General features: G+C 39.1%; 1 protein-coding gene across 3 annotated transcripts in view; it reads right to left on the bottom strand.

The window, feature by feature from the left end:
- Positions 1–401: 401 nt before the first annotated feature.
- HERC5 (HECT and RLD domain containing E3 ubiquitin protein ligase 5) overlaps positions 402–26660 on the bottom strand; it is a 50794-nt gene continuing 24535 nt past the window's right edge. Inside the window, exons 14-23 of one of the 3 annotated variants that reach the window (XM_024246044.3) lie at positions 20267–20380; positions 19319–19429; positions 17190–17360; positions 13388–13531; positions 12209–12375; positions 6561–6627; positions 5580–5650; positions 2147–2330; positions 1964–2066; positions 402–887 (exon numbers count right to left, since the gene is read on the bottom strand). In XM_024246044.3, the coding sequence (XP_024101812.2) occupies positions 682–887; positions 1964–2066; positions 2147–2330; positions 5580–5650; positions 6561–6627; positions 12209–12375; positions 13388–13531; positions 17190–17360; positions 19319–19429; positions 20267–20380 (1338 nt within the window). In that variant the 3' untranslated portion in view covers positions 402–681. The remainder of the gene's footprint in view (positions 888–1963; positions 2067–2146; positions 2331–5579; positions 5651–6560; positions 6628–12208; positions 12376–13387; positions 13532–17189; positions 17361–19318; positions 19430–20266; positions 20381–26660) is intronic. The other 2 variants (XM_054554146.2, XM_054554147.2) reach the window with 2 other exon arrangements.

Raw genomic sequence — 26660 nt, 5'->3', positions numbered from 1 at the left:
AATATTCTTTTGCTTGGATGCATTTTGTACCTAACTCCATTAAAAGCATAACAGCCATTTAAATAAAAAAGCTTCCTCAGAGCCTTCTCCCAATAACTGTCACCACTGCCACCTGTCCCTACCTTGAAGAGAGGTGGGGAAATGTATGATTTTAAAAGACTGAGAACAATGCCACTTCTACCATATAGGGCATCCGTACTGAAAGAAGGGGAGAACAGATACTGGGTAGATAATCACAAGTTTTAAAAAAAAACTTCTAAGCTAAAGAGTCTCTCTTCAGGCCAAGTCATGCAAACATTGTGTGAGAGACACAGCTTAATCTATATTATAATTGATATATCTTACATGCAATGATAGCAATTCCAAAAGAGCTGGTAAACACATTGAATAGTGAATAAGACTTTTATGTTAATTTTTCAGTTATTTTATTTTTGAAAAATATTTCCCAAAAGAGGTAAGGAATATGATGTAGGCATAGGGATATCCAAGGGAGAGAATACAGTCACGGGTTCTAACTGGCCAGTAAACCCTCTTCTTCATCCCTCTTTACTCCTTATCACTAGAGACAGAAATGAAAAACCATGGCTTCAGGCTGCTAAAAGCCTAAAACAAAACGAAGTAGAGAAACAACAACAACAATAACAACAACAACAAAATAAGGCTGTTGGACAAGCAAGCTGGTCAGCCAAATCCTCTGTTGTTGTTGATGGCTTCTTGAAGCGCTTCTTCAACTGTTTCCATTGTAGAATATTTAGGGAGGAAGAGGACACTGAAACATGTCAGTGCTCTCATAGGGTCTCTTTCATTCCAACTTTCAGGACAGCAAAATGTTATTTTCATATTATTTAAATCTTTCATTTGTAGTCTGTCAGTTCCTGTAAGAAATACTAAAAAGAAGAATAAAATTAGGCAATCTGTTTTACATGGAGACCAAAATCTCTTTACAGAGAAAAAAATCTCTTTATTCACAAAACTTTATTGTGAGCCCATGTGCAGTGTCCTACATTTGACAGTGCATTGGGGATTGTATTCGAACAATGTCTGACACACAGTCACTGTCCTCAAGCAGCTTAAAGTCTGACAGGGAATATTAGATTCTTGTGACAAAAAAGACACATAATAGCAAGAGAAAAGCTGGAAGGTATAAGACAGCCCAAGGAGGTGTCATGAAGTTAAGTGCCTCCTGAGTTAATGCTATGCTTGAGAATAAGGAGAGAGAGCCAGGCTGGGATGACTGAGGGGATTTCCAAGAGTTCAGAATTATGCCGGACCTTTAGGGATGGAAAGGTTTAGAAAGGCAACAAGGAGGTAGGTGAGGTTCAAGGCAGGAGAAGGAACTTCAGAGAAAGGCCTGGAGGTGGGAAGGTGCAAGGTGAGCTCAGGAGTGTTCAGATAATGGGATTATTTGGTTGGAACAAAAATTTCCTCTAGGAGTTAAGACTGGAAAGGTAGGCTGGGCTTCTATTAAGTCTGAATATCTTCTAACATACATGTTACCCTCAAAAATAAAAACAGAAGATAAATATTTCTCAAAAGTAAGGAAATAGAAAATGAGAAAGTCATTAAGCCTAAAGATACAAATAAAATAGCTGCGTACAGTAATAGCAAATATAGTATTAATAATATAGGAACAGTAAAAATTAGCCAAATAAAATATCTTAGTTAATCCCACAAAGGCTGAATAAGTGAATGATGACAGGGCTACAGAAAGAAGGCTTGATATTTAGCTCGGATGAAGAAACAAAAACTTTAAAAGCAATAAGAAGGGATGAAATCACAGGGGAAAAGATTGCTTATATATATTAACATTTGTTTTTTGATGTTGGGACACAGAGGATGTTCAATTGGACTAGGTGTAGCTCTGACACTATGATTTGTTGCAAACGGTACTTATCATAAAGGAAATTTTTATCCCGTTAAAAAGACATACGATTATAGATCTATTCATTGATATAATACTTACCAAGGAATTTTTTCTTTTCTTCCAGAGTCAACTTGTGGAAAGCCTTCCAAAACATCACTATGGTGGGATGTGAACTGTTATATCCTGGTTCATAACGTGCATTCTAGAGAAAATACAAAAAAAAAGTTATTGAGGAAATAGGAAAGAAAACTGAATTTAATCAACTTAGACTTGATGATGTACCTTTTCAAATGTTTTCCAATCATAATCTGTATTCCCAACAATCACATCCTTCAGTTCTTCGGGGTGGAATAATTTGATAATGTCTTCGTCACACATTTTATAAAATCCTCTCCGAAATTCTTCATAAACTGCCTTTACAGAGTCGTTGAAAATGTAATCGATATACTTAGAAACATAGTCTCTCCTTTAATAAAACAAAATGTTATTTCCACTTACTGCAATATCCTGAACAAAATGGTGAGGGGCTAAAAATAAAAGCTAGAATACCTAACAGTTTTTGAGTACCTACCATGTGCCATGGACTGTCATAGTTACTAGAGATTATCTAATGTAATTTTTTTTTTTTTTTTGATACGGAGTCTCGCACTGTCACCCGGACTGGAGTGCAGTGGCACGATCTCAGCTCATTGCAACCTCCACCTCCTGGGTTCAAAAGATTCTCCTGCCTTAGCCTCCCAAGTAGCTGGGATTACACCTGCCTGCTACCACGCCCAGCTAATTTTTTTGTATTTTTAGTAGAGACGGGTTTTTACCATGTTGGCCAGGCTGCTCTCGAACTCCTGACCTCGTGATTTGCCCGCCTCGGCCTCCCAAAGTGCTGGGATTACAGATGTTAGCCACCGCACCCGGCCCTAATGTAATTTTTATAACAACTCCATCATATGCTGCTTATAACATATATAACATAAATGTGAAAACATAGATTAAAGTCAAAGAAGGGAAAAAGATACACTATGCAAACATCAACCAAAATGAATCTGGTGTAGCTATACTAAAATCAGACAAACAAGACAAGGATAGGAAACTACATTTACTAATGACAACCGAGTCATATACCAGGAAGGTAAAACAATTCAAAAATTTGTTATGTGATTAGTAATAACTTAACAAAACTTAAAGAAACAGTCATATCCACATGTATAGTATAGATGCTGATATACCTCTCCCAGTAACTAACAGAAAAGCAGACAAAAAATTTTTAAGGACACAGAAGATTCAAATACAATAAATGATCCAAGAAACCTATTTAGAATACTGCAACAAGATCTCTACATAGAAAACTACCTAACATTTTTTCAAGAATGACAAAAGATGATTTAAACAAATGGAGATTCTGTATTCATGGATTAAAGCCTCATTATTTTAAGATGTCAATTTTTTCCAAAAATTGATCTATAGGTTCAATATAATCAGTTTCAAAAACTGAAAAAATAAAACCTGAACCATACCTCGCATCTTACTAAAAAATCAATTAAAGTGAATCATAGATCTAAATGTGAGAAATAAAATGGTAAGCTTCTAGAAGAAAATACAGGGGAATATATTCATGGCCCTAGGATAGGGAAGTATTCATAAAATAGAAAACAGAAAAACACTATGCATTAAGGAATATATTGATAAAGTGGACTACATTACAATTATAAATTTTGGTTATCAAAAGATGCATTTAAAAAGTGAAAAGACAAGCCACAGTATATAAGAAGATATCTGCAGTACATATAACCAACAAAAGACCTGCATCTAGAACTCTCATAAACTGACAAGAAAAAAAAAGCAACAGAAAAATAGACTAAAGATGAGGAATAATTATTTCTGAAAAGAGGATATCCAAACAGCCAATAAGCATATAAAGTGCTTAACATTAGTAATCAGAGAAATGCAAATTAAAACCACAATGGAATACTACTATATACCCACCAGAATGGCTAATTCAAAAAAGATTAGTAATAGTATTAGAGTGGATATAGAGCAATTACAACTGTCGTACCCTACTGATGAGTCTGCCTCCATGTTTTATGTTTGCTTACTAACAGCTTTCAAGTCCCACTCCTCCTCCTTTTTCCCCTTTCGCCTCCATATCTGCACAACACAGCCTCACTCCCTGGGCACCCACTGATGGCTGAGTGGCTTAAACTTCCCCATGCATGCTCTGGGTTGCATGAGAACCCTGACCCTGGCCCCCTGCTGGAACCACCATAAAAACTAAAGCCACCTGCCTCTCTCTTCACTTAAGCCAAACGGATCGGCTTGGGTGCCTGTCCAGCTCTCCCCAGAAAGTCCCATTATGTACTAAACATTTTCATACTCTCTGGCATACATATGGCATCATCCATATCAATATCCAAATGAATTTCAGGTAGGAGGATTGATCCTGCCTGCATAGAGCAAGGGGTAACCACAAGGCAACAAGCACTTCTCCCAGTTACATACCAACAGAAATGCCTGCACATAAACAAAACACATGTACAAGAATGTTCACAAGAGCATTATTCATAATAGTCCAAAACTTGAAATACACTATGTCGGTCAAAAATACTACAGATAGGCCGGGTGCAGTGGCTCACACCTGTAATCCCAGCACTTTGGGAGGCCGAGGTGGGTGGATCATGAGGTCAGGAGATGGAGACCATCCTGGTTAACACGGTGAAACCCTGTCTCTACTAAAAATACAAAAAATTAGCTGTGTGTGGTGGCGGGCACCTGTAGTCCCAGCTACTCGGGAGGCTGAGGCAGGAGAATCGCTTGAACCCGGGAGGCAGAGGTTGCAGTGAGCCAAGATTGCGCCACTGCACTCCAGCCTGGGTGACAGAGCAAGGCGCCATCTCAAAAGAAAATAAAAATACTACAGATAAATAAACTGTGACGTATTCATACAATACACAACTATATAGCTGGAAATGTTACATTTCTTGATCTTGCAGTAATTACATAGGCATGTTTGCTTTGTGAAATTCACTAAACTGTACATTTATGACTTGTGCAATTTTCTGTTATATAGGTTATACTTCAATACAAAGTTAAAAAAAAAAAGATTAGGAAATCATGGAAAAAGATGTGATGTAGGCCAGCATGCTTCCTAGAGATCTCTTTGCCACTCTGACCAACTATCAAGGGAGGTTCTATAATTCCAAACTCCACGGCTTTAAATGGCATTCCATTAGATGTTGGGAAGTCAAAATATCATAGTAACCTTTTCAACAAATACTTACTATGTGCCTGCAATGTACCAGGCACCACTGTAGACTACTCTAGGTACTGAATATACAGTGGTGAAGAATACATACCAAGTCCCTGCCGCATTCACTATCATTGGAGAAACAATGAGAAATAAATAAGCAAATAAACCCTAAAGGTAGGTAACGTGTGATATGAAAAGAAAAAGCAGAATGAGTGGATAAAGAGGGATAGATGTTGGTGTTGTAATTTTGGACAGGAGGAAATAGAAAGGTCTCTCTGAGAAAGCCATTTCCATTCCTTACCACAATATAAATTCCATGATATATATGTCAAAACACATACAACACACACCAACTTCTCTGCCTTAGTGAAAAATGGTTAATGAGAATGAAAAATTAAAGAGCTAAAAGGAATTTTTAGAGCTCAGTAAAATAAAAATAGTATATATACAAACTATTTTATTTTTTGCACCTACTTGTTAGTCTGGTTGACAATTACGCTACTTCCATTAGGAATTAAGTTTGTGTCGTTTCTGTCCCAGTGCACCTGTAACCACAAATGAACTCAGATAATATCTCCAACATAATTCTGAACAATCTATCATCAACAAAAACACTTTGGAGCATACTTTCTAAAAAGAATGTGTTAAAATGTACATTTTTGTCATAAAAGCTAGCAAGGAATGTACAAACAAAAAAATTACACCCTATCATACTGAATAAATTTTTTCAAAGCTTGAATTCTCTTATTTTAACTGATCAAATTAAACAAATTAACTGGAAAATTGCTACATCTCAGTATTCACTTCATACAGCATAGACCCAGTATGGTAGATTTACAAAAATGGCCATGAATTCTTCCCATCCTAGTTCTCCTGCCCCTTTGCCTAGTGGCTTTGCAACACTTCCAATCAAGGGGAGAGGCTATCTCTTCAGCACTGAATCTCGGCATGGCCACGTGAAATACTTTAGCCAATGGGATCTGACAGAAGCAGAAGCATGTGTGGTGAGGCTTGCTATGGCTTCCTCTCTGTAACCCTAAGGCCACCATGTAAAGAATAAACACTGCAGTCTTGCTTCAAAAACCTCAGCTAGCCTATTGGAGAATGAGAGACCACAGGGAACAGAGACAAGCTGTTCCAGCTGATACCCTATAACCCAACCAGCCTGCCAGTGACTAGGCATGTGAGTGGCACCACTATAGACCATCCAGCCTAGCCAAGTCGGTCCAGTTAAGAAACCCACAAAATTGTATTTGTTCTTTTAGGGTACTAGGTTTTAGGGTTGGCTGTTACACAGTAAAATCTAACTGATGCACCTAGATCATGATGAAGAACAATACCTTTTTCACTAATTTATTCAGGTTTTTTTTTTAAGTAAAAGTTGACATGTTTAGTTAAATATGTAGAGTTAATCAGATGAAAACTAATCTGTTATCTGCTTTTATTGTTACTCACATTAAAATGGATGTAAAATACTTCTTCAAAGTTATCACCTTCATCATCCAGAAGTGTTTGCAAATTCCTAAGGAAAAAATAATCTTGCTTTTAAAAAGGTAATAACCATGATCACTAGACACGGCATCTAAAATAAATGTCAAGTGTATAGCTATTCTGAAGGTATGAGGTCAGGTATAGTTCACAGCACCTCTTTCTCTGCATACTGATAGTCTAAACAGGGCCAGACCTCAACTAAACATGTCAAATTTAGGAAGCTTGTCTGCAATTCTGCAGGCTGCCTGCCTGCTTCACAGCTCTCGTACCTTTACCCTAAATTCCCTACCTAATGATTGTAGGTTTCTATTTAGAAAAGGATTCTAACGTTCACTGATAGTGAAATTCATTCAAACTGGTGTTACCTTTATTGAAGCTTTTGAACTTTACTTACAGAATAGGTCTCCTATTAAATTTCAGGTATCAGTAACTCTGAGGTGGGTCAAAGGACCTTCTCTGCACCTCTTGTCCCAATATCATCAAGCTTAAGAAACACCTGAAATTAGACTACCTTAATAGTTTCAGGGCATTTGTGAGAATAGAGGTCACATCAAAATGGACAGTAACCAATTTTTAAATTATTTCCATCCTATCAACCTATGATACTTTATACATGCTTTTGAAATAACACGTCTCATTGTATTTGCTCATTCACTCAAATATTTATTCAACAAACATTTAAGTAACCCCTACTGTAGCAGGCATGGGGATGTAAAGTTGAGACTAAGATATTACTGCCAATACTCTGGGACTTGAAGGTGAGGTATGCCGATGGGAGTCTCACCTGCAATACAGTGAGGTATGTGCAGCCAGAGAACTATGGAAATCACACAAGTATAGGCTTAAAAGAGCACAGTTAAATTTTTCTGAAGGGATACATGACATTGGGAAAGGCCTCTGGGATAAGGTGGAATCTGAACTGATTGTTTTTCGCCACTGGATTTTTAAATTACTGTATTGTGAAGTAACAGACCATGTTTTATTCATTGTGGGTTGTTTTTGTTTTTGTGGGGAAGGAGGTGAACTGTTCTCCAGCTGTGATCCTGTGAAATCGAACAAGTTACCTGCTTCTAAAATACAATGGTGGGCCAGGTGCAGTGGCTCATGCCTGTAATCCCAGCAATTTGGGAGGCCGAGGTGGGTGGATCACTTGAGGTCAAGAGTTTGAGACCAGCCTGGCCAACATGGCAAAACCTCCTCTTTACTAAAAATACAAAAATTAGCCGGGCATGGTGGCATGTGCCAGTAATTCCAGTTACTCAGGAGGCTGAGGGACGAGAATCGCTTGAACCTGGGAGGTGGAGGTTGCAGTGAGCCCAGATCGCACCACTGCACTCCAGCCTGGGGCACAGAGCGAGACTCTGTCTCAAAATAAATAAATTAAATTAAATACAACAGTGGAACAGGCATAGGATAGACATTCCCATTTCAAAAGGGAGTAATAGAAATAAGAAAGGGGTAATAGGTCCCAACTAAGTCCAAAACTCAAAATGGCATGCAACATTAAATCTTAAGGCTTGAGAATAATCTTTGACACAATGTCCCACTTTCAGGACACACTGGGTTTGGGGTTGGGCTCCTAAGTTTCCAGGCAGCCCTACACCCATGGCTTTGCTGGGCACAGCCCACCCCTGGAGGCTCTCACACATTAGTATTGGGTGCTTGTGATTCTCCCTCAGGCTGGAATTGCACACTGGTGGCTCTTCTGGGGTCTCTAGAGCAGCCTCACTCCCATGACTCCACTAGGCATTGCCTTAGTGGGGACTCTCTGCAGTCGCCTCAACCCTGTGCCAGTTCTCTGCCTGGACCCCATGGCTCTGTGGAGTATCCTTTGATATCTAGGTGGGAGAAGCTAAGGCCCCACAGCTTGTGCACTCTGTGCCAGCAGAGATGGCACAGCCACTGTGACCCACACCTGGGGCCACTGGAGTCACACCTGGGTCAGCTGAGGAGCACTGTGCCAGAATGCAATGAGTAGGGACTTGAGGCAGCGCTGGACATCAAATGTCCAGGTCCTGTGGGCACACAAAGCCACTCTTGACATAGTTCTGTCCTCCAGGCCTTGGCACTCAGAGCCTATGATGGGAGTGACAGCCCCCAATGATCTCTGAAATGCTTTGGGGTCATTCTTCCATTGTCGTGATGGATAGCACCAGGCTTCCACCCATCCACACTAATCTCTTTATTAATAAAAAGAGTCACCTGGCCACACCCTTGGTGCTGTCTTCCAAACACGTTTGCATTCTTTACAACATGGCCAGGCTGAGAATTTCCAAATCTTTAAGTTCGGCTTTTTTTCTAATGATAAATTCCACTTTAAATAATTCTCCCTGCTTGCATGTTGGTATAAGCAGTCAAGAAAAGCCATATTGTTCCTTTACCACTTTGCTTAGAGATTGCTTCTGCCAAATATCCTGTTTCATTGTTAAGAATCTTACTTTCCACAAAACACTAAGAGAATTCAGCCACATTCTTTGCCACTTTATATAGTAACAAGGATCACCTCCTCCAATTTCCAATGTGTTCCTCACTTCCATCTGAGACCTCATCAGAATTGCCTTTATTGTCTGTTTCTACTAACATTCTGATCACAACCACTTAGGTAATCTCCAAGAAGACCAAGGTTTTCTCTAGAGGTCTCCTCTTCTTCTGAGCCCTTGCCAGAACTGCTCTATAGGGCAATACATGATTTTTCTAGCATGCGCCTCAAAACTCTTCCACTACTTACTGATTACCCAGTTCCAAAGTCGCTTCCAACACCACACTTCTTGGTAGCAATTTCCCTTAGTCCACTTAGGCTGCTATAACAAAATACCTTAGACTGGGTAATCTATAAATAGAAATTTATTGTTCATGGTTCTGGAGGCTTGGAAGTACAAGATCAAAGTGCCAGCAGATTCGGTGTTTGAATCTAAAGGGAATAAATAGGTGATGACCCATTCCTTTTCAATGGTGCCCTCTGTGTCCTCTCATGGTGGAAGGGGCCAACAGGCTCCCTTGGGCCTCCTTCATAGGGGAATGAATTCCACTCATGAGGGCTCCACACTGGGAATTAGACTTCAAAATATGAATTTTGTGGGGGACACATTCAGCCCCCGACAGAACTTTCCCTTTTGCATTTTTCTAACACCCTCTTGATGAACAGAGAAGTTCTTTAATCTTATTGCAGTTAAATGTATTAAATCTTTTCTTTACTGTTGGTACACTGCATGTCTTGTTTAAGAAATCTCAAAGGTGAGAAAGATCATTCTCCTGTATTTTCATGATTTTTGCATTTAATATCTAAATCCTTCATCCACATGGAGGTGATTATCATGTATGGCATAAGACAAGGATCTACTCTCATTTTTTTCCCCCAGATAGATATCATTTTTTTTCAGTTCCATTTATTGAGTAGTACTGCTATTCTTCTTGATCAAATATGTCACCTCTAATAAAGTTCCATATAGGCATGGTTCCATTTCTGAGCTCTATCTTCTGTTCTATTGGAAAACCTGCACCAATATCATACATCATACTGTCCTGACTAATACAGCTTTCTAATAATTCTTGATAGCTGACAGACCAAGTTCTCCATCCTTATTTGCCTTAAGAATTATTTCTGGCTATTTTTGACCCTTTGTTCATCCATATAAATTTTAGAACCAGGTTGTCAAGTTTAATAAAAAGCCTCCTGGGATTAAAATTGAGTTTTACTAAACACAGAGATCACTGGTTCTCAAAATGTGAGCCAGACCAGCAATTCTTGGGAATCCTTGGGCCTTTACAGAGTTCATGAGGTCAAAACTATTTTTATAACATTATTAAGATGTTATTTGCCTCTTTTCACATTCTGCTGTGAGTAAACAGAAGAGTTTTCAAGAGGCTATATGATATTGTGGAATGCTCTGATAGCTAACAGGTATTTGTGTATTCCTTTGTTTAAAATATTTAATTTCTAATCCTGTAAATATTGACAGATGTAACCAACCTAAGTAAAAGCACTTTGGAGTCCTCAATATTTTTAAGAGAATCTTAAGACCTAAAAGTTTGAGAAACAAAGATACAAATTTAAAGACCTTTTAGTTCATGTACATTGTTAATTATCAGTCTTTTGAGGCATAATTATTATTTAGGTTATCTTCGATGTTTCCAGCAAAATAATAATGACAAATTTATCTCCTTTCTAAATCCTGTGCTTTTGATTTTTTTTTCTTGTCTTCTTAGTACAGTTAGTATAAATGATTGATAGACTCTGGAGCCAGATTGTGTTCAGATCATCGTTCTGCCATTATGGGGCCTTGAGCAAGTTACCTAATCTCTCTGAGTTTTAGTTTCTGAATCTGTAAAAGAGGGATGATAATAATACTAGAATCATATTACTGTTCTTATTCTTTTTTTTAATTGAGACAGGGTCTTCTTCTGTCGCCCAGGCTGGAGTGCAGTGGTATGATCATGGCTCACTGCAGCTTCGACCTCCTGGGCTCAATCTATCCACCTGCCTCAGCCTCCTGAGGTGTGCCTCCTGGCATGTGCCACCACGCCCAGCTAATTTTTGTTGTTTTTGTTTGTTTGTTTTTGTAGAGATGAGGTCTCGCTGTGTTGGCCAGGCTGGTCTCAAACTCCTGGGCTCAAGCAAGCCACTTGCCTCAGCCTCCCCGCAGTGCTGGGATTACAGGGATGAGCCATCATGCCTGGCCTGTTCTTACTCTTTAAAAACATAAAAATAAAAATAAAAATCTCTGTAGTATTCCATTTGCATAAGTATACCAAAAATATATCATTCCCTTAGTGAAGGACATTTAGGGAGTCTTTATATTATAAACTATAAATATAGTATATATTACTATACACTGATCCTTGCATGGTTGTGTATTTCTGAAAGTTAAATGTCTAGAAGTAGAATTGTTGCGTTGAAAAGGCAAATATGTTTTGATTTTGCTAAGTCCTGCCACACTGTTCTCTGAAAAGGAGTACCAATTTATATTTCCATGAATAATACCTGAAATTAAAATGAAAGTTTTCAAGCCCTTGCTAATACTATATAGCATCAACACTTCAAACCACTGTCAACTTGAAGTATAAATTAGCCTCTCACTTTAATATGCATTCTATGAGCACTGGTGAGATTGAAGACATTTTTATTTAGGAAGCATTTCTATTGCTTCTTCCCAGGTTGCCTTCTTGGATACTTTGTGAATATTTCTTATGGATGTGTAGGAATGCTTTACACAGCAGGGATATTAAAACCCTTCTACTGTTGCCATTTTTTGGTGAGTTGGTGGCTTGTCTTTTAACTTAGAAATAAGTTTCCATTTTAAAGGTGATGACATGAAACAACATTTAACATAAATATCACTAGTAGATTTTGCACCAGTCATTCTGTGCATGACTGTTCCTACACAGAAAAAGTTGAAAGATTAATGCAAACATTGAAGACTAGTTATGGGAATAATCAACACTTCCTAATTTTAGAAAAAAATTATCATCCAACAATTCTTGTCAAAGTTAAAACTGGTCTAAAGTACCTAAAATGGTGCTGTTGAACATGAAAATATTATGAAGCGCGTGTACTTAAATATTTGCCTAAATATATGTTAGATAGGGTCCTTTCTCAGGAACTGTTTACTTACTTTCCCAAATCAGGACTGAGTTCTTTCAAGTCTTCCAATGACGGTATTTGGTCCAAAAGTTTCTTAAACAGTGCCAGTGGGAAAGGGAGGTTGGCAACATTGCAATTGAACAGGGAAAGTCCACATAGAACCCCAAAAAAGAAGTATCTTTTCTTCTCAAATTTAGGCTGAAAAGCAAAAAAAAAAATCTTAAAGTATTATGAGTTTTTACCAGTACAATGAAATATTTATATTAAATAAATCTTTGTTCCTCTTTCATAAAATCAAATCTCAAATTGAAAAATTTAAAGCCTGAGATAAGAATGTTTAGGGTTTATATTAGGTTGGTGCAAAAGTAATTGCAGTTTTTGCCATTAAAAGTAAAGGCAAAACCTGCAATTACTTTTGCACCAACCTAATATTTGGTCATTAAGTCAATTTAAATCCCTGCCACTCTCACGCTTGTAATCCCAGCACTTTGGGAGGTCAAGGTGGACAGATAACCTGAGGTCAGGAGTTTGAGACCAGCCTGGCCAAACTGGTGAAACCCCGTCTCTACTAAAAATACAAAAACTACCCAGATGTGTTGGCAGGAGCCTGTAATCCCAGTTACTGTAATCCCGCCAGGCTGAGGCGGGAGAATGGCTTGAGCCTGGGAGGCGGAGGTTGCAGTGAGTTAAGATCATGGCACTGCACTCCAGCCTGGGTGACAGAGTGAGATTCTGTCTCAAAACTAAAGCAAAACAAAACAAACAAACAAACAAAAAACCAAATAAATCCCTGTCACAGTTTTGGTTCCTAAAAGCATACCAGCAATAAAAATACATTAGGTTCAGTAATCCTTATAAACTAGTTTTCACAATTTCTTTCCACAGCCTTTGTCTTCAAATTCATTAGGAAAACAGAACTGACACAAAGAATGAGTACCTAAAAAAGAGAGGGTTCCTTTTTAATCCATGCGTTATATAAATGATCAAAAAAATATATTGCTTGAGTTCTATGTGGACAGATATGGGAACCCAGGAAAAGGAAACACCATTTTAAAGAAAATAATCACCTTATTAGAATTATACATTATCTCCACAATTATATCAATAACTCCTCTCCTAACATGAAATAGTCTAGACAAACTAATTTTCTATGGTATATGATGTACTTTTTCTGTTGCAAAATACCTTAAGCAAAGAAAAGAGAACTTACCTTGACAGGAAACCACATGCAGGAAGCCCCTTCAGGATACATGAACATCCCATATTCCGGCTGAATCATCTCTTCAAACAGACAGTAGAAGAACTCTTTCTTGACTCCTCCGAGGTCATACCCAATTTCTCCACTAAATGAAACCTGAGGAAACAGAGCAAATAATACATCACTTCCAGGGCTCTATATTGCTACATATGAAGTCTCATTTAATAATAGTAAATAACTAACATTAACTGTGGACCCAAGTATTTGGAAGGCACTGAGGTAAGTATCCTACTTATATTATCATATTTAATCCCTATATTAATTCTATGAGATAATGAGGCCTTGAGAATTTAAGTAATTTTTCTAAGTTTATACAATAGTCAGGTGGTGCAGCCTAGTTTTTTTGTTTTGTTTTGTTTTTTGAGATGGAGTCTCACTCTGTTGTCTAGGCTGGAATGCAGTGGTCTGATCTCAGCTCACTGCAACCTCCGCCTCCCAGGTTTAAGCGATTCTCCTGCCTCAGCCCCCAGAGTAGATGGGATTACAGATACGCACCACCACGCCTGGCTAATTTTTTTGTATTTTAAGTACAGACGGGGTTTCACTGTGTTGGCCAGGCTACTCTTGAACTCTTGACCTCAAGTGATCCACCCACCTCGGCCTCCCAAAGTGCTGAGATTACAGCCATGAGCCACCACACCCAGCCTACAGCCTAAATTTAATCCTATGTTGGTCAAACCCCAGAGCCTAAAGTTTTTACCACTAAATTGACCTCTACTGGCATCACTATTATAGTCATCAAATCCAAGTATAATAAAAATAAACAGAAAGAAAGAAATAAAAATCAGCCGGGCGTGGTGGCTCACACCTGTAATCCCAGCACTTTGGGAGGCTGAGGTGGGCAGATCACGTGAGGTCAGGAGTTCGTGACCAGTCTGGTCAACATGGTGAAAGCCCGTCTCTACTAAAAATACAAAAATTAGCTGGGTGTGGTGATGCATACCTATAATCCCAGCTACTCAGGAGGCTGAGGCAGGAGACTCACTTGAACCCGGGAGATGAAGGTTGCCGTGAGCCAAGGTCGCACCACTGCTCTCCAGCCTGGGCAACAGAGGGAGACGCTGTCTCAAAAATAAATAAATAAATAATAAAAATCATGATATTTAAAAAACCAAGCACACATAAGGTGTTTGCTGAAGTGGCTGTTTGCTCCCCAAGGAGGCTGCACCCCCACTGCTGACACCAATCCCTCCCAAGAGGATGCTATCATAACCCATCTTTGCTCCTTCAGTCACCCCTCCATTCCTGCCTTTTCTTGGAATACTTCACTTCCATTCACAAACATGTTAAGGTCCCCCTTAACCTTAAAAGGAAAAAAAAAAAAAATCCCAACACATTGTCTCCAATACAGACAACATGGGCTCCTTCCACTCTTGCCAAACTTCAGAGATATACGACAACTTCCAAACCCACTTCTCCACTTAAATGGGTCTCTCCAAGAAGACCAACAACTGTAAATCCCCAAGCTCCAAGGATTTTTTCTCATATCTCATCTCCTCAATTTTGTTAACTCATTTTCCACTTCTGATCATGTCCTTTTTCTTGACATACTCTTCTCCCTTGCTTTCTCTTATGAAGCCCTCTTCACAGTTTTATTTCTCTCTTCTTTTTCCTGCTGGCTTAATTTCTAGAAACAGAATTGCAGACAGTTCTATCTTAACACTTCTGTCCTTTCTCTCTGTTCTTTCCCTGGATGCTCATTTTCTCCTTAAACTTTATCACCCATAGGTATTTAACCTTCAGATTCAGTGCATTTTCTCTCCTGATTGACAGTCACTTTCAAAGGCCTGTTCAACATTTCTACCCAGATGTTACACTAGCATCCCAGAAAGCTCCTCTTACCAGTTTCTTTACTTAGATGCTGCCTCTTCCTTTCCTCTTGGTGAAATAGTGAAATATTAAAAATCTTTGTAGCAAGACCAGGTGTCAAACCCTTCTCCCTCTTCTTACTAAGGACAAGCTGCCCGATCTCATAAAGCCTCAGTTTTCCCACAAGATTATCAGAAAGATTACAGGGGTCATACATGTAAAATGCCTCACACAGAGCCTGCAAATGGTAAATGCTGAGTGTTTCCTGAATTTAAAAACTGAATGAACAATATATAAAAGTGGAACTCAAATAATCGAGTGGACTGACTGGCAAAGCATAGAGTCACATAACAAGTTCATTAGAGTTATACAATTATCTGTGTGCAAAAATACATGGAAATGCCAACTCTAACTGCAATATATATATTTTTTTCCTTGAGACAGAATCTTGCTTTGTCACCTAGGCTAGAGTGCAGTGGGGCAATCTTGGCTCACTGCAACCTCCACCTCCCGAGTTCAAGCGATTCTCATGCCTCAGCCTCCCAAGCAGCTGGGATTACAGGCACCCACCACCACACCCAACTAATTTTTGTATTTTTAGTAGAGATGGGGTTTCACCATGCTGGTCAGGTTGGTTTCGAATTCCTGACCTCAGGTGATCTGCCCACCTCGGTCTCCTAAAGTGCTAGGATTACAGGCATAAGCCACTGTGTCTGGTGCAATATGCTTTTAAATCAGTATCTTGAGACTTAGTAAAATCAATCTTTCTTTAATCTGAGTAGGAGAAGTGATAAACTAGGGTCCCCAATCAAAAATACTACATTTACTAAATATTATCAGGCCAATCTTTATCCGTCTTCATTAAGCAGAAAGTCTAGTGCCTAATGGCTGGGCCCAAATCCTGGCTCTGATGCTTATCAGTTGGGTTATTCTTGGATAAGTTACCTAATAGTTCTGTACCTCAGTTTCCCCATCTGTAAAATGGGGGAAAAACAGAATCTGCCACATAGTGTTGTTGAAAGGGTTAAAAAATTAGGTATAAGGCACTTACAATTCTTGCCACAAGGACAGCACTCAAAAGATCTACTGGTCATTATGATTTGGTATCAAATATTTACTAATAAGATAAATTATGTGGTAATTAAACAAATAATCAGTTAAAGATCTTCCGAACATGGTCAAATCTACAATTATACCCCAAAATAACTGTAGGATTTAAAGAGGAAGTTCTCTTTTCTACAAAGCAATTTAGGTTATTATTATTTTTGTTTTTTTTTGAGACAGAGTCTCGCTCCGTCACCCAGGCCGGAGCGCAGTGGCATGATCTCAGCTCACTGCAACCTCTGCTTCCTGGGTTCAAGTGATTCTCATGTCTCACCCTCCTGAGTAGCTGGGATTATAGGCGCTCACCACCACACACGGTTCATTTTTGTATTTTTAGTAGGGACAGGGTTTCACCATGTTGACCAGGCTGGTCTCGAACTCCTGACCTCAGGTGATCCACCTGCTTCAGCCTCCCAAAGTGCCGGGATTACAGGTGTGAGTCACCATGCCTGTGCCAATTTAGGTTACTGCATAAGAACAAAAACAATCCCTTAATTCTCCTCTATGCTAACCATCTCACTGAAACCCTTCAAGGGTGGTGCTAGCCAGGCTAGGCCAGACCTCAGAAGGGACTGGACCTCTTAGGGCCAACACTGAACTATCTACCTGAGCAGGGTGTGGGGAGAACAACCACTTTGCCTGCTGCTCCTTAGCCCAAACATACTGAGTGCCCACAGCTATCACCCAAAACGCAAAGGCAACTAGGGAATCAGAGGAACCCTAAAATAAACAACCTCTGTGGCAAAGGAAGATAACTTCCTCTCTATGAAACCATTTGCTACCTTCTTTTATGTTTTTCTTTTCTCGGCAGCAAAAACATTAAGTGAGAATTATACTTTACCCATAACTCTTTCCTCAGGTCTTCATTCTCAAATTGACTTAGCTGATTCAAAACATCCTCAATCAAGTGATTCCTTCTGACTGTTAGATCAAACGTGGGCCTCAAAGCAAATTCAGACTCTCTTTCTTCCTCAATTGCTGCCGACCTAAGATAAGCTTTATGTTTTTTACCCTAGGAAAACAGAAACAGAAATATTACACTTTATTTTACCATTGGCCCTCTCAAGTAAAAATTTGGAAAGCAGAATAAACTGGTTACGCTTATAAGGGCAGGTCACATTTATGAAAAGAACCTTATATGCACCACTGAAGATAAATGATAACATCAGTATTTAGTCTCAGTGAGCAGAGGAAACAAGGGACCTGAAGAATCAAAGCCTTTGTGGAGCCAACCTGGATGAGCAAGTAAGTTACCAACCGCAGGTTTTATCAGACCACTTTCTCCTATACACACAATTATTAATGCTTAAGATACCAAAGCTACTTATTAACAGGCTAAGAGATGTATTGGTATCCACTTAAACAGTGCACTGCAACATGATGCTCTCTCATTCCGAAGAGAAGTTCAGATGTTTAGAAAGCAAACAAGCTGCAGGAAAAAAATCCAGGTATGAGAGATGTCACCAAACAACCTACTCCAGGAAAAAAAATACCTAGACAAGAGATTTTAAGGGAGAATTTACCTAACAAGTTAATCGAAGAGAGACAAGCGGGGAGAGAGAGTGGGAGAGACGGACAGACAGACAGAATGTCCATTCTGAAACCAAATGGCAATTTTAGGTCATTAAAGTCTATGGTTCAGGGCCGGGCACAGTGGCTCACGCCTGTTAATCCCAGCACTTTGGGAGGCTGAGGCGGGCGGATCACTTGAGGTCAGGAGTTCGAGACCAGCCTGGCCAACACGGTGAAACCCTGTCTCTACTAAAAATACAAAAATTAGCTGGGTATGGCAGCAGGCGCCTGTAATCCCAGCTACTCGGGAGGCTGAGTCAGGAGAATCGCTTGAACCCAGGAAGTGGAGGTTGCAGTGAGCCAAGATCACACTACTGCACTCCAGCCTGGGCGACAGAGGGAAACTCTCTCAAAAAAAAAAAAAAAAGAAAAAAAAAAGTCTATGCTTTTAGCAGAAAAAGTAGTAGTCAAATATTACTTCTATGAAATTATCTCTGGAACCTTGTTTAAAATCAGGAGAGAATAGGTTGTAAGAGTTGAAGCAAAACAAAGTTCTTTTATCTTTTGTTCTTTGATTTCCCTTTGTTGAATATTTCATTACAGTCATACTCAGAACTCATAAATCAATTTCCCATTTCTATTATGGTAAATGCATTACATGAAACTATCTGCTTTAAGGACATATGTTTGAATATTATACATACATATAACATATGTCTGCATATGTAAAAGTGATAATAATACCCAACCCTTTGGGTACTTTGTGTGAGGCAGTTTTAAATGCTTTACCTATATTAACAAATTTAATCCTTATAAAATTGCAACAAGGCAGGGATTATCTGATACAATTCCTTGGGAATTTTCAATTGCCCAATTTTACTACTTTGGTGGTAAAATATTTTGTTAACGTTTGATAAAATATCCATCCACTTTGCTGGATATATCTACAAACACAACCACCTCAGCTGGTAACAGTACTGTACATAGAAAAGGGGGGAATCTGTACAAACCTCTATTATGGCACCATCACAGAGTAGTAGCCATTTATTAGGCTCCTAATTTCAGGAATCCTCGGCCACTTCTATTCCTGCTACTGTATCCTTTCCTTAGATTGTGCCTCCTTACATAGGTGCTAGTCAAGCCCAAGTTTGTTATGCCTCTTTGAGTACTATTCAGAAGACTACAGGCTGCCACTGCCAACTTCAGGTAAAAACCCGACAACTAGGCCAGTTGTCCAAGCTCCATCCCTTGCTACCAAGGCCCTAATTTGCCTTAAGGTGAAGATGATTCAAATTATGACAGTCGGCCTTGCCTTCTTCATTAGAGTATAAGCTCCTTGAATGCCACAACCATTGGTTTCACTGGTAGGTGGTTCTCTTATCACCCCCAAAATACTGCATAATTAAGAAGGCACTTAGCATGTGATTTATGCTAATGAAGACAAATAGGCATACATACCTCTATTTTTAAAAGTGTGTCTGTATGTAGTAGTTTAATTTTCGATAGATTATTAAAGATAAATGGAAAGTGACTGAATATGACACAGCATTCTACATTTTCTGAAGTGTCCTAAAAATGGAAATGACAATAATTCTGATAAGTTAAAGGACAGAGAAACCTTACACTTTACCTCATAGCCTTACATCCCTGATGGTTTAAGGTCTCAGTACTTCCAACAAAAGCAATCCAAATTACTGGTCCATAGTACTAGTAGTAGAAAATGTGTTTTATATGTATCAATGAAAGGTATATAAAGACAATGTTTAGTGCCCATTTAATTTAGCAATTAATTATAAACTTTGGATGCTTTCCCAAAGAGTCTGTTCTGCTGAAACCTGAGTTTCTACCATGTGAATAAGCTCAGTTGCATTTAGTAAACGGAGAATGATATAACATGGGTAGCTGGTTAGCTCATACATGAATTTTGCTGGGCAAGACTTGATGTGCTAGAAGGAGAATTATAACCTTCAGAGAAAGGAAGAAACACTTCGGGTCAACTGCTACCTTGGCAGCAGGAGCCCTTCAACTGTATCTTCAGAAAATAAAAAAGGAGTGCTTACACCCAAGACACTACCCACAGGGTCTTGGCTCTTGGCTCCTGATGAGTCTCACTGCCTTCTATGACCACTTTAAGGGTATCAGAGCTCCACTAGTCCTTCTCTAATCACAGTGTAGACAGATTTCTACCCTTTCCTTTTTGTACATTTTTCATACTCCCATAGTCATCTCCCAAGGTGTCAATCACTTTTCTGCTGGAACTCTGACTAAAAAATTGCATAGATTTTGAGGAGTCTTAACGTTTCCCACAAGCCCTGCTATTTCTATTGTGCAATTTTGCAGAGGACAAGAAATGCCTGTGTTAACTCACTGATTATCAATTTCCCCCTTTAAACATGCTATACCTACCACAGTCATTTTCCACAAGTACCTTCTGCATACTTCTACAAAAAAATTGAGACGGTACAAGAGTTCGTCTACTTGGAAAATACTTTCAGGTAGTTGACATTTCATCTGGTTTACCTTAAATAAAACATGACTTGTGAAAAAGTTTTATATTTAAAGACAATTTTGCTTAATAGCTGTTAGATTAATAGATTAAATTGTAAATGAAACACTCTTATAATGACCAGAATAAAATTCTATCCAATTCCTCCACTGCCAAAGCCCCAAATTTTCATGAACATAAAGAATATCTAAGATTTAAGCATAGAGATTGATGATGTAATGATAAACTTCTAGTTATTTTTAATTCATAGGAAAATTTTAAAGAACTTTCAATCCAAAGGAAAAAAAAATGCAATATCCCAAAGTACTCTGGGGTCCAGTTCTTCATGTCTTAGTCTTTAGGACTTAGTAATATACCACTTATAGACATTCACTCTGCTGAGGCATTTGTGGAACATTCCCCTACCGAGAGGAAATTTTCCAACCCTCCATCCCATATGATATGATCAGGGTTATTATGACAGACACATGAACACCCTGGCATGTAGTGAAGACAATGAATAATAATGACACTAGACACTTCGGACATTAGTGACTGTTAGTATTTGACTTGGATGGGCATTATCCTGAAATAAATTACTCTCAGGTGGTCTTCTAAAAACTCATCTTGGCTGTATGCACCGAAACCATGTGTCTAGAATGTTCTTATTGACTCTCGTCCAGACCTCAAATATTCCAGGCCTCCCAGTGCTACCACCCAAAGTCTGGTGAGACTGTTTCACCCTGTAACTATGGCCCTCTGGATCTGATGATCTTGTCCTTACATTATCACTATTAGCCTTAAGATCTCCAGAGGTGGGGGGAGGGGGGAGGGATAGCATTAGGAGATATACCTAATGCTAAATGACGAGTTAATGGGTGCAGCACACCAGCATGGCACATGTATACATATGTAACTAACCTGCACATTGTGCACATGCACCCTAAAACTTAAAGTATAATAATAATAAAATAAATAAATAAATAAATAAATAAAGATCTCCAGAGTCACAGAGAAAGTGCATACTTCATCTTCATGGTTCCTGGTGGCCTCCTGCTGAGGTGGGAGACTGACAAATATCAAATATTCTGATATTATCTATTAAGGTCAAAGGACAAAGCGGGATCCCCTGAAGATTTCTTTTGTTGCTGCTTCAGTATTTCTTGTGATTCTCTTTGTAAGTGGCAAAAGCTTGTTAGAATATACCTTCCCAGAGCTCTTCAATAAATTTATCATTTTTTCAAAACACAAATTATTTTTCATTAACCTTTCCCTTTTGTAAAAAAATCTTTAAAAATTGTTGAAAATAGCCATTGTTTTTCAATAGTATGGTAGATTTTTTTCTTCAGCAGTATGATATATTAGGTACCCTGATCCACTGAAAACACCCAGAAATACAGGAAAAGCTGTAACAAACATGTTTAAAGGCATTACTGATTTTTTAGGTAGATACGGAATAATCAGGTCAAAAACTAAATGAAAGTGGCATTTGCCTTGAGAGCATCTGCCCAACCTGGTGAATGTAAACTTCAATTTTCAATGGTTGGGGCTTTGGGGAAAGGAGGCAAAGCCTAGACTGTTCAAATTAGAGAGTCCATAGGAGAAGTTATCCCCACAAGTCTGAGACCCAAAAGGGTTAAACCATCAGGTAAGGATGAACTAGAAATGAATAAGCTCTTTCCTCCACTGCTATTATCAATCACTCCACCTCCACCTTGACCCCAGGACCACAAGGCAAACTGTTCCAAGTTCAAATGGTGCTGAGTTGGGGAAAAATTATCCCCTACAGGATCTGTAATTACAAAAGAGCTCTCCTTCAACTTTGCCACCAAATTCTAAAAAGCTTCAAGCCAAAAATGTAAAGTGCTACCAAACTGGTGGTATCTCCAGGAGCCTGGCAGAAGAAAATTCTCTGTGAAGAAACCCAGCCCTCAAGTAATTCCAAAAGATAAAAGTTCCAAGGAAAACAGACAGCTCTCACACATACACAAATCACAAAATACATGAGGATAAAGACACCAGGAGGAAGATTCAGCAGAAACTGACCTGCAAAGACTTCAGATACCTGAGTTATAAGGCATATATATTCAGATAAATAAAAGGAAAGCGTGAAAAGAATGAAGAAACTATAAATAATGAGCAAGAAACTAAATTTAAAGAACAAATTCGAGTATCTAGAAATGAAAAACATTAATACTTGAAATAAAAACGTAAAAGGCAGTATTAATAGCAACCAAAATCACTGAAAAGAGAATTCATGAACTGGAAGATAGGGCTGAAGAAATACCATCCAGAATGGGGTACAGAGAGACAATGAGACGGAAAATATGACAGAAAGCTTAAGGGACATGCCAAATAGACTGAGAAAGTCTAACATGTCAATAACTGGAATTTCAAAAAAGAGAGTCAATATTCATTTAGATTTAAAATGTGGAACAATTTCTAAAAGGAGGGAAGTATCCTTAACCTACAAAGGTTATTTTCAAAAACCTAATAGAAGGCCAGGCGCAGTGGCTCATGCCTGCAATCCCAGCACTTTGGGAGGCCAAGGTGGGAAAATCACTTGAGGTCAGGAGTTGGGAGACCAGCCTGGGCAATGTGGTGAAACCCCATCTCTACTAAAAACTCAAAAATTAGCCGAGCAGGGTGGCATGTGCCTATATTCCTGGCTACTCAGGAAGCTGAGGCACAACGATAGCTTGAACCCAGGAGGCAGAGGCTGCAGTAAGCCAAGATCGTGCCACTGCACTCCAGCCTGAGCAACAGGATGAGACTCTGTCTCAGGAAAAAAAAAAAAAAAAAAAAAAAAAGCCTATAGGGCTGGTGTGGTGGCTCACCTGGGTAATCCTTGCACTTCGGGAGACCAAGGCCAAGGCAGGAGAATCACTTGAGGCCAGGAGCTCAAGACCAGCCTGAGCAACATAGTCAGGCCCTGTCTCTCCAAAAATGAAAAAATTAGCTGGGCATGGTGGTGCATGCCTGTAGTCCCAGCTACTCAGAAGGCTGAGGTTGGAGAATCACTTGAGCCCAGGAGTTCAAGGCTGCAGTGAGCCATGACTGCACCACTGCACTCCAGCCTGGGCACAGAGTGAGACTCCGACTCAAAACAACAACAATGACAACAAACCCCTATAAGTAAATGATACTAAAAGCATTTCCTTTGGAAACTAAGAATAGTCCATGAAAAAAAATTTCCTTTAAAATCACAAATAAGTACCCACTGTTACCCCGCTTCTATTTAACATCATATTAGAAGCCCTAGCTAGAGCAAGACAAACGAAAATAATAAAACATATATGGACTGGAAAAAGAAAACATAAAAAATTCAAAAGAATCTATAAGTAAATTCTAGATATAACATGAGAATTTGGCAAATTTGCTGAATATAAGAATCACTATTCAGGCCAGGTGCAGTGGCTCACACCTGCAATCCCAGCACTTTGGGAGGCAGAGCCGGGCAGATCACTTTAGGCCAGGAGTTCAAGACCAGCCTGGCCAACATGGTGAAACCGCATCTCTACAAAAAATACAAAAATTAGCCAGGCATGGTGGTGCACGCCTGTAATCCCAGCTACTTGGGAGGCTGAGGGAGGAGAAGCACTTGAACCCAGGAGGTGGAGGTTGCAGTGAACAGAGATCATACCACTGTACTCCAATCTGGCCAACAGAGGGCAACTCTGTTTCAAAAAAAAAAAAAAAAAAATTAATATTCAAAAATCAATGCATTCCTATACACCAATAACAGATAATATAATTTTTAAGACACTATAATAGTGTAACAAATGCAAATGTCTTGGGATATATTTGACTAAACAGACTTTAATAGTAAAATAACAAAATTTTATTGAAAGACTAATAAGTAGAGAAGTAGATGCTATGAAGATTCACAACAGTAAAGATGTCAACATAGTGAAATACAGAAATATAAATAGTTAAATATAGATTCAATGTAATTCCAATCAAATTCTCAATAAGACTTTGTATGTGTGTGTTTCTGTATATAACTTGACAAGGCAATTTAGAAATACATACGGTAAATTTTTAGCAAAATGTATATGCCAAAAATATTCAAGATGCACTTAGAAACAAGGCTAGGGTACTTCTCTTACTAGATATGAACAATTAATGTACAGCCATACAAAAGGACCCATGGTATAGTGGACCCATGGTACAAAAGGACCCAAAATTGAATCCCAAACACGGAAACTTGATTCACAACAGTTTGTACTGCCTATCAATGGAGAAAAGACAGGATTTCAATAAGTGAAATCCTCAATAAGTGCTAGGGTAACTTTTTCATATTAGGGTAACTTTTCATATTAGGGTAACTTTTTCATTAGGGTAACTTTTTCATATTAAAAATAATAGAAATAAATTTGCATTAAGTTTCCAGTTGCATTAAACAGTAAACTGTGAAATGCAAAGCTAAAGTCAGTATTTCCTTTAGACCTGGACAAGAGTGTCCTCTGCCCTAGGACCATGGTTCTTGCAGTGGCTCTCCTCTAGCCAAGCCTCTTCCCCCAGAATAAGGGATCTGCAGGGCCAGGGGGACCTGTCTATTTTCAGCCCACACATCCCCTTCTAGATTGGGCTGCATATACCAAGGACCTGGGATTCCATGTTCAAATGGTTCCAAGCCTGCTTCTGACACAGGCCTCTCCCCGTGCTTGGTCTCTAGAGAGTGAACTATGTCACAACTGAGATCCTCCAGTCTCAGGGTTGGCTAAGGAGGGTCTGTGGTGGGAGATGGGATGGAACTCAGACATATGGGCTGAGGTGTCCACATACGGGCATGTGACACCCCTTCTGGTGTGGGACAAAACCAATGGAGGAAAAAAAGAGCAGAGGGCTGCATTTCAGCTATCACTTCTCTTTTCTTTTTCTTTTTCTTTTTTTTTTTGAGATGGAGCGTTGCTCTGTCATCCAGGCCGGAGTGCAGTGACGAAATCTTGGCTCACTATAACCTCTGCCTCCTGGATTCAAGTGACTCTCCTGCCTCAGCCTCCCAAGCAGCTGGGATTACAGGCGCACGCCACCACGCCCAGCTAACTTTTGTATTTTTAGTAGAGATGGGGTTTCACTATGTTGGTCAGGCTGGTCTTGAACTTCTAACCTTGTGATCTGCCTGCCTCAGCCTCCGAGCAAAGTGCTGGGATTACAGGCACGAGCCACCACACCCAGCAAGCCACCACTTTTCAACGTAGAATTTTAAGAAGACTGAATTTTCTAAATTCAAACCTGGCCTCCCCTGTCATTATGAAGGTTTATTTGTCAAAAGAGGAGGACAGTATATTTTATTTTATTTTATTTTAACAGTTTGTTAGATAGGTTTTTAACCTTTTAAATATTAGACATATGGTATATAGGCCTCCATTTGTACTCTTCCTCTGGCCTTGGCTATTGTCCTCTTAGAAGACTATCAAGGGCAGTTTTGGAGACCTAATCTAGCCCTCTGTTATTTTTATAGTCTTATTGGAACATAGCCATGACCATTCATTTTTGTATTGCCTGTGGTTGCTTTCATGCTACTCCTGAACAGCTGAGTAGCTGCAGTTGTGACAGAAACCACATGCCTCATAAAGCCTAAAATATTTACTATCTGGTCCTTTCCAGAAAAAAGCTGCTGACCCCTGATTTAGGGTAATAATTTAAAACCTTTATGGGAGAAAAAAAGTTTAAAACAAGGCACAAGGAGTAAAATTATATAAAGAAATGGACAGACAAATTTATCTACATAAAAATTAAGAATGTGAGTTTGCCAAAAAACACCATAAAAGCAAAAGACAAGCTATAACCGGGATACAATATTTGCAACACATATCATTGACAACGGAGTAGTATCCAAAATAGAAAGAATTCTTGTAAGCACTAAGAAAAAGTCAAATATTGGCCGGGCACAGTGGCTCATACCTGTAATACCAGGACTTTGGGAGACTGAGGTGGGTGAATCATTTGAGCTCAGGAGTTCGAGACCAGCCTGGGCTACATGGCGAAACCCCATCTCTACAAAAAATACAAAAATTAGCAAGGCGTGGTGGCTTGCACATGTAGTCCAAGCTACTTTGGAGGCTGAAGTGGGAGGATCACAGAAGCCTGGGAGGCAGAGGTTGCAGTGAGCCGAGACTGCGCCACTGCACTCCAGCCTGGATGACAGAGGGAGAACCTGTCTCGAACAAATCAAAACCCTTTACGGGAGAAAAGAAGTTTAAAACAAGACACAAGGAGTAAAAAGAAATGGATTGACAAATTTATCTACAATAAAATTAAGAATGTGAGTTTGTCAAAAAACACCATAAAGCAAAAGACTAGGATACA

This window comes from Pongo abelii, chromosome 3 (assembly GCF_028885655.2).
Source record: "Pongo abelii isolate AG06213 chromosome 3, NHGRI_mPonAbe1-v2.0_pri, whole genome shotgun sequence".
Lineage (NCBI taxonomy): Eukaryota > Metazoa > Chordata > Mammalia > Primates > Hominidae > Pongo > Pongo abelii.
Note: the sequence above shows the minus strand (reverse complement) of the source record. Positions and strands in the feature narration are given on the sequence as shown.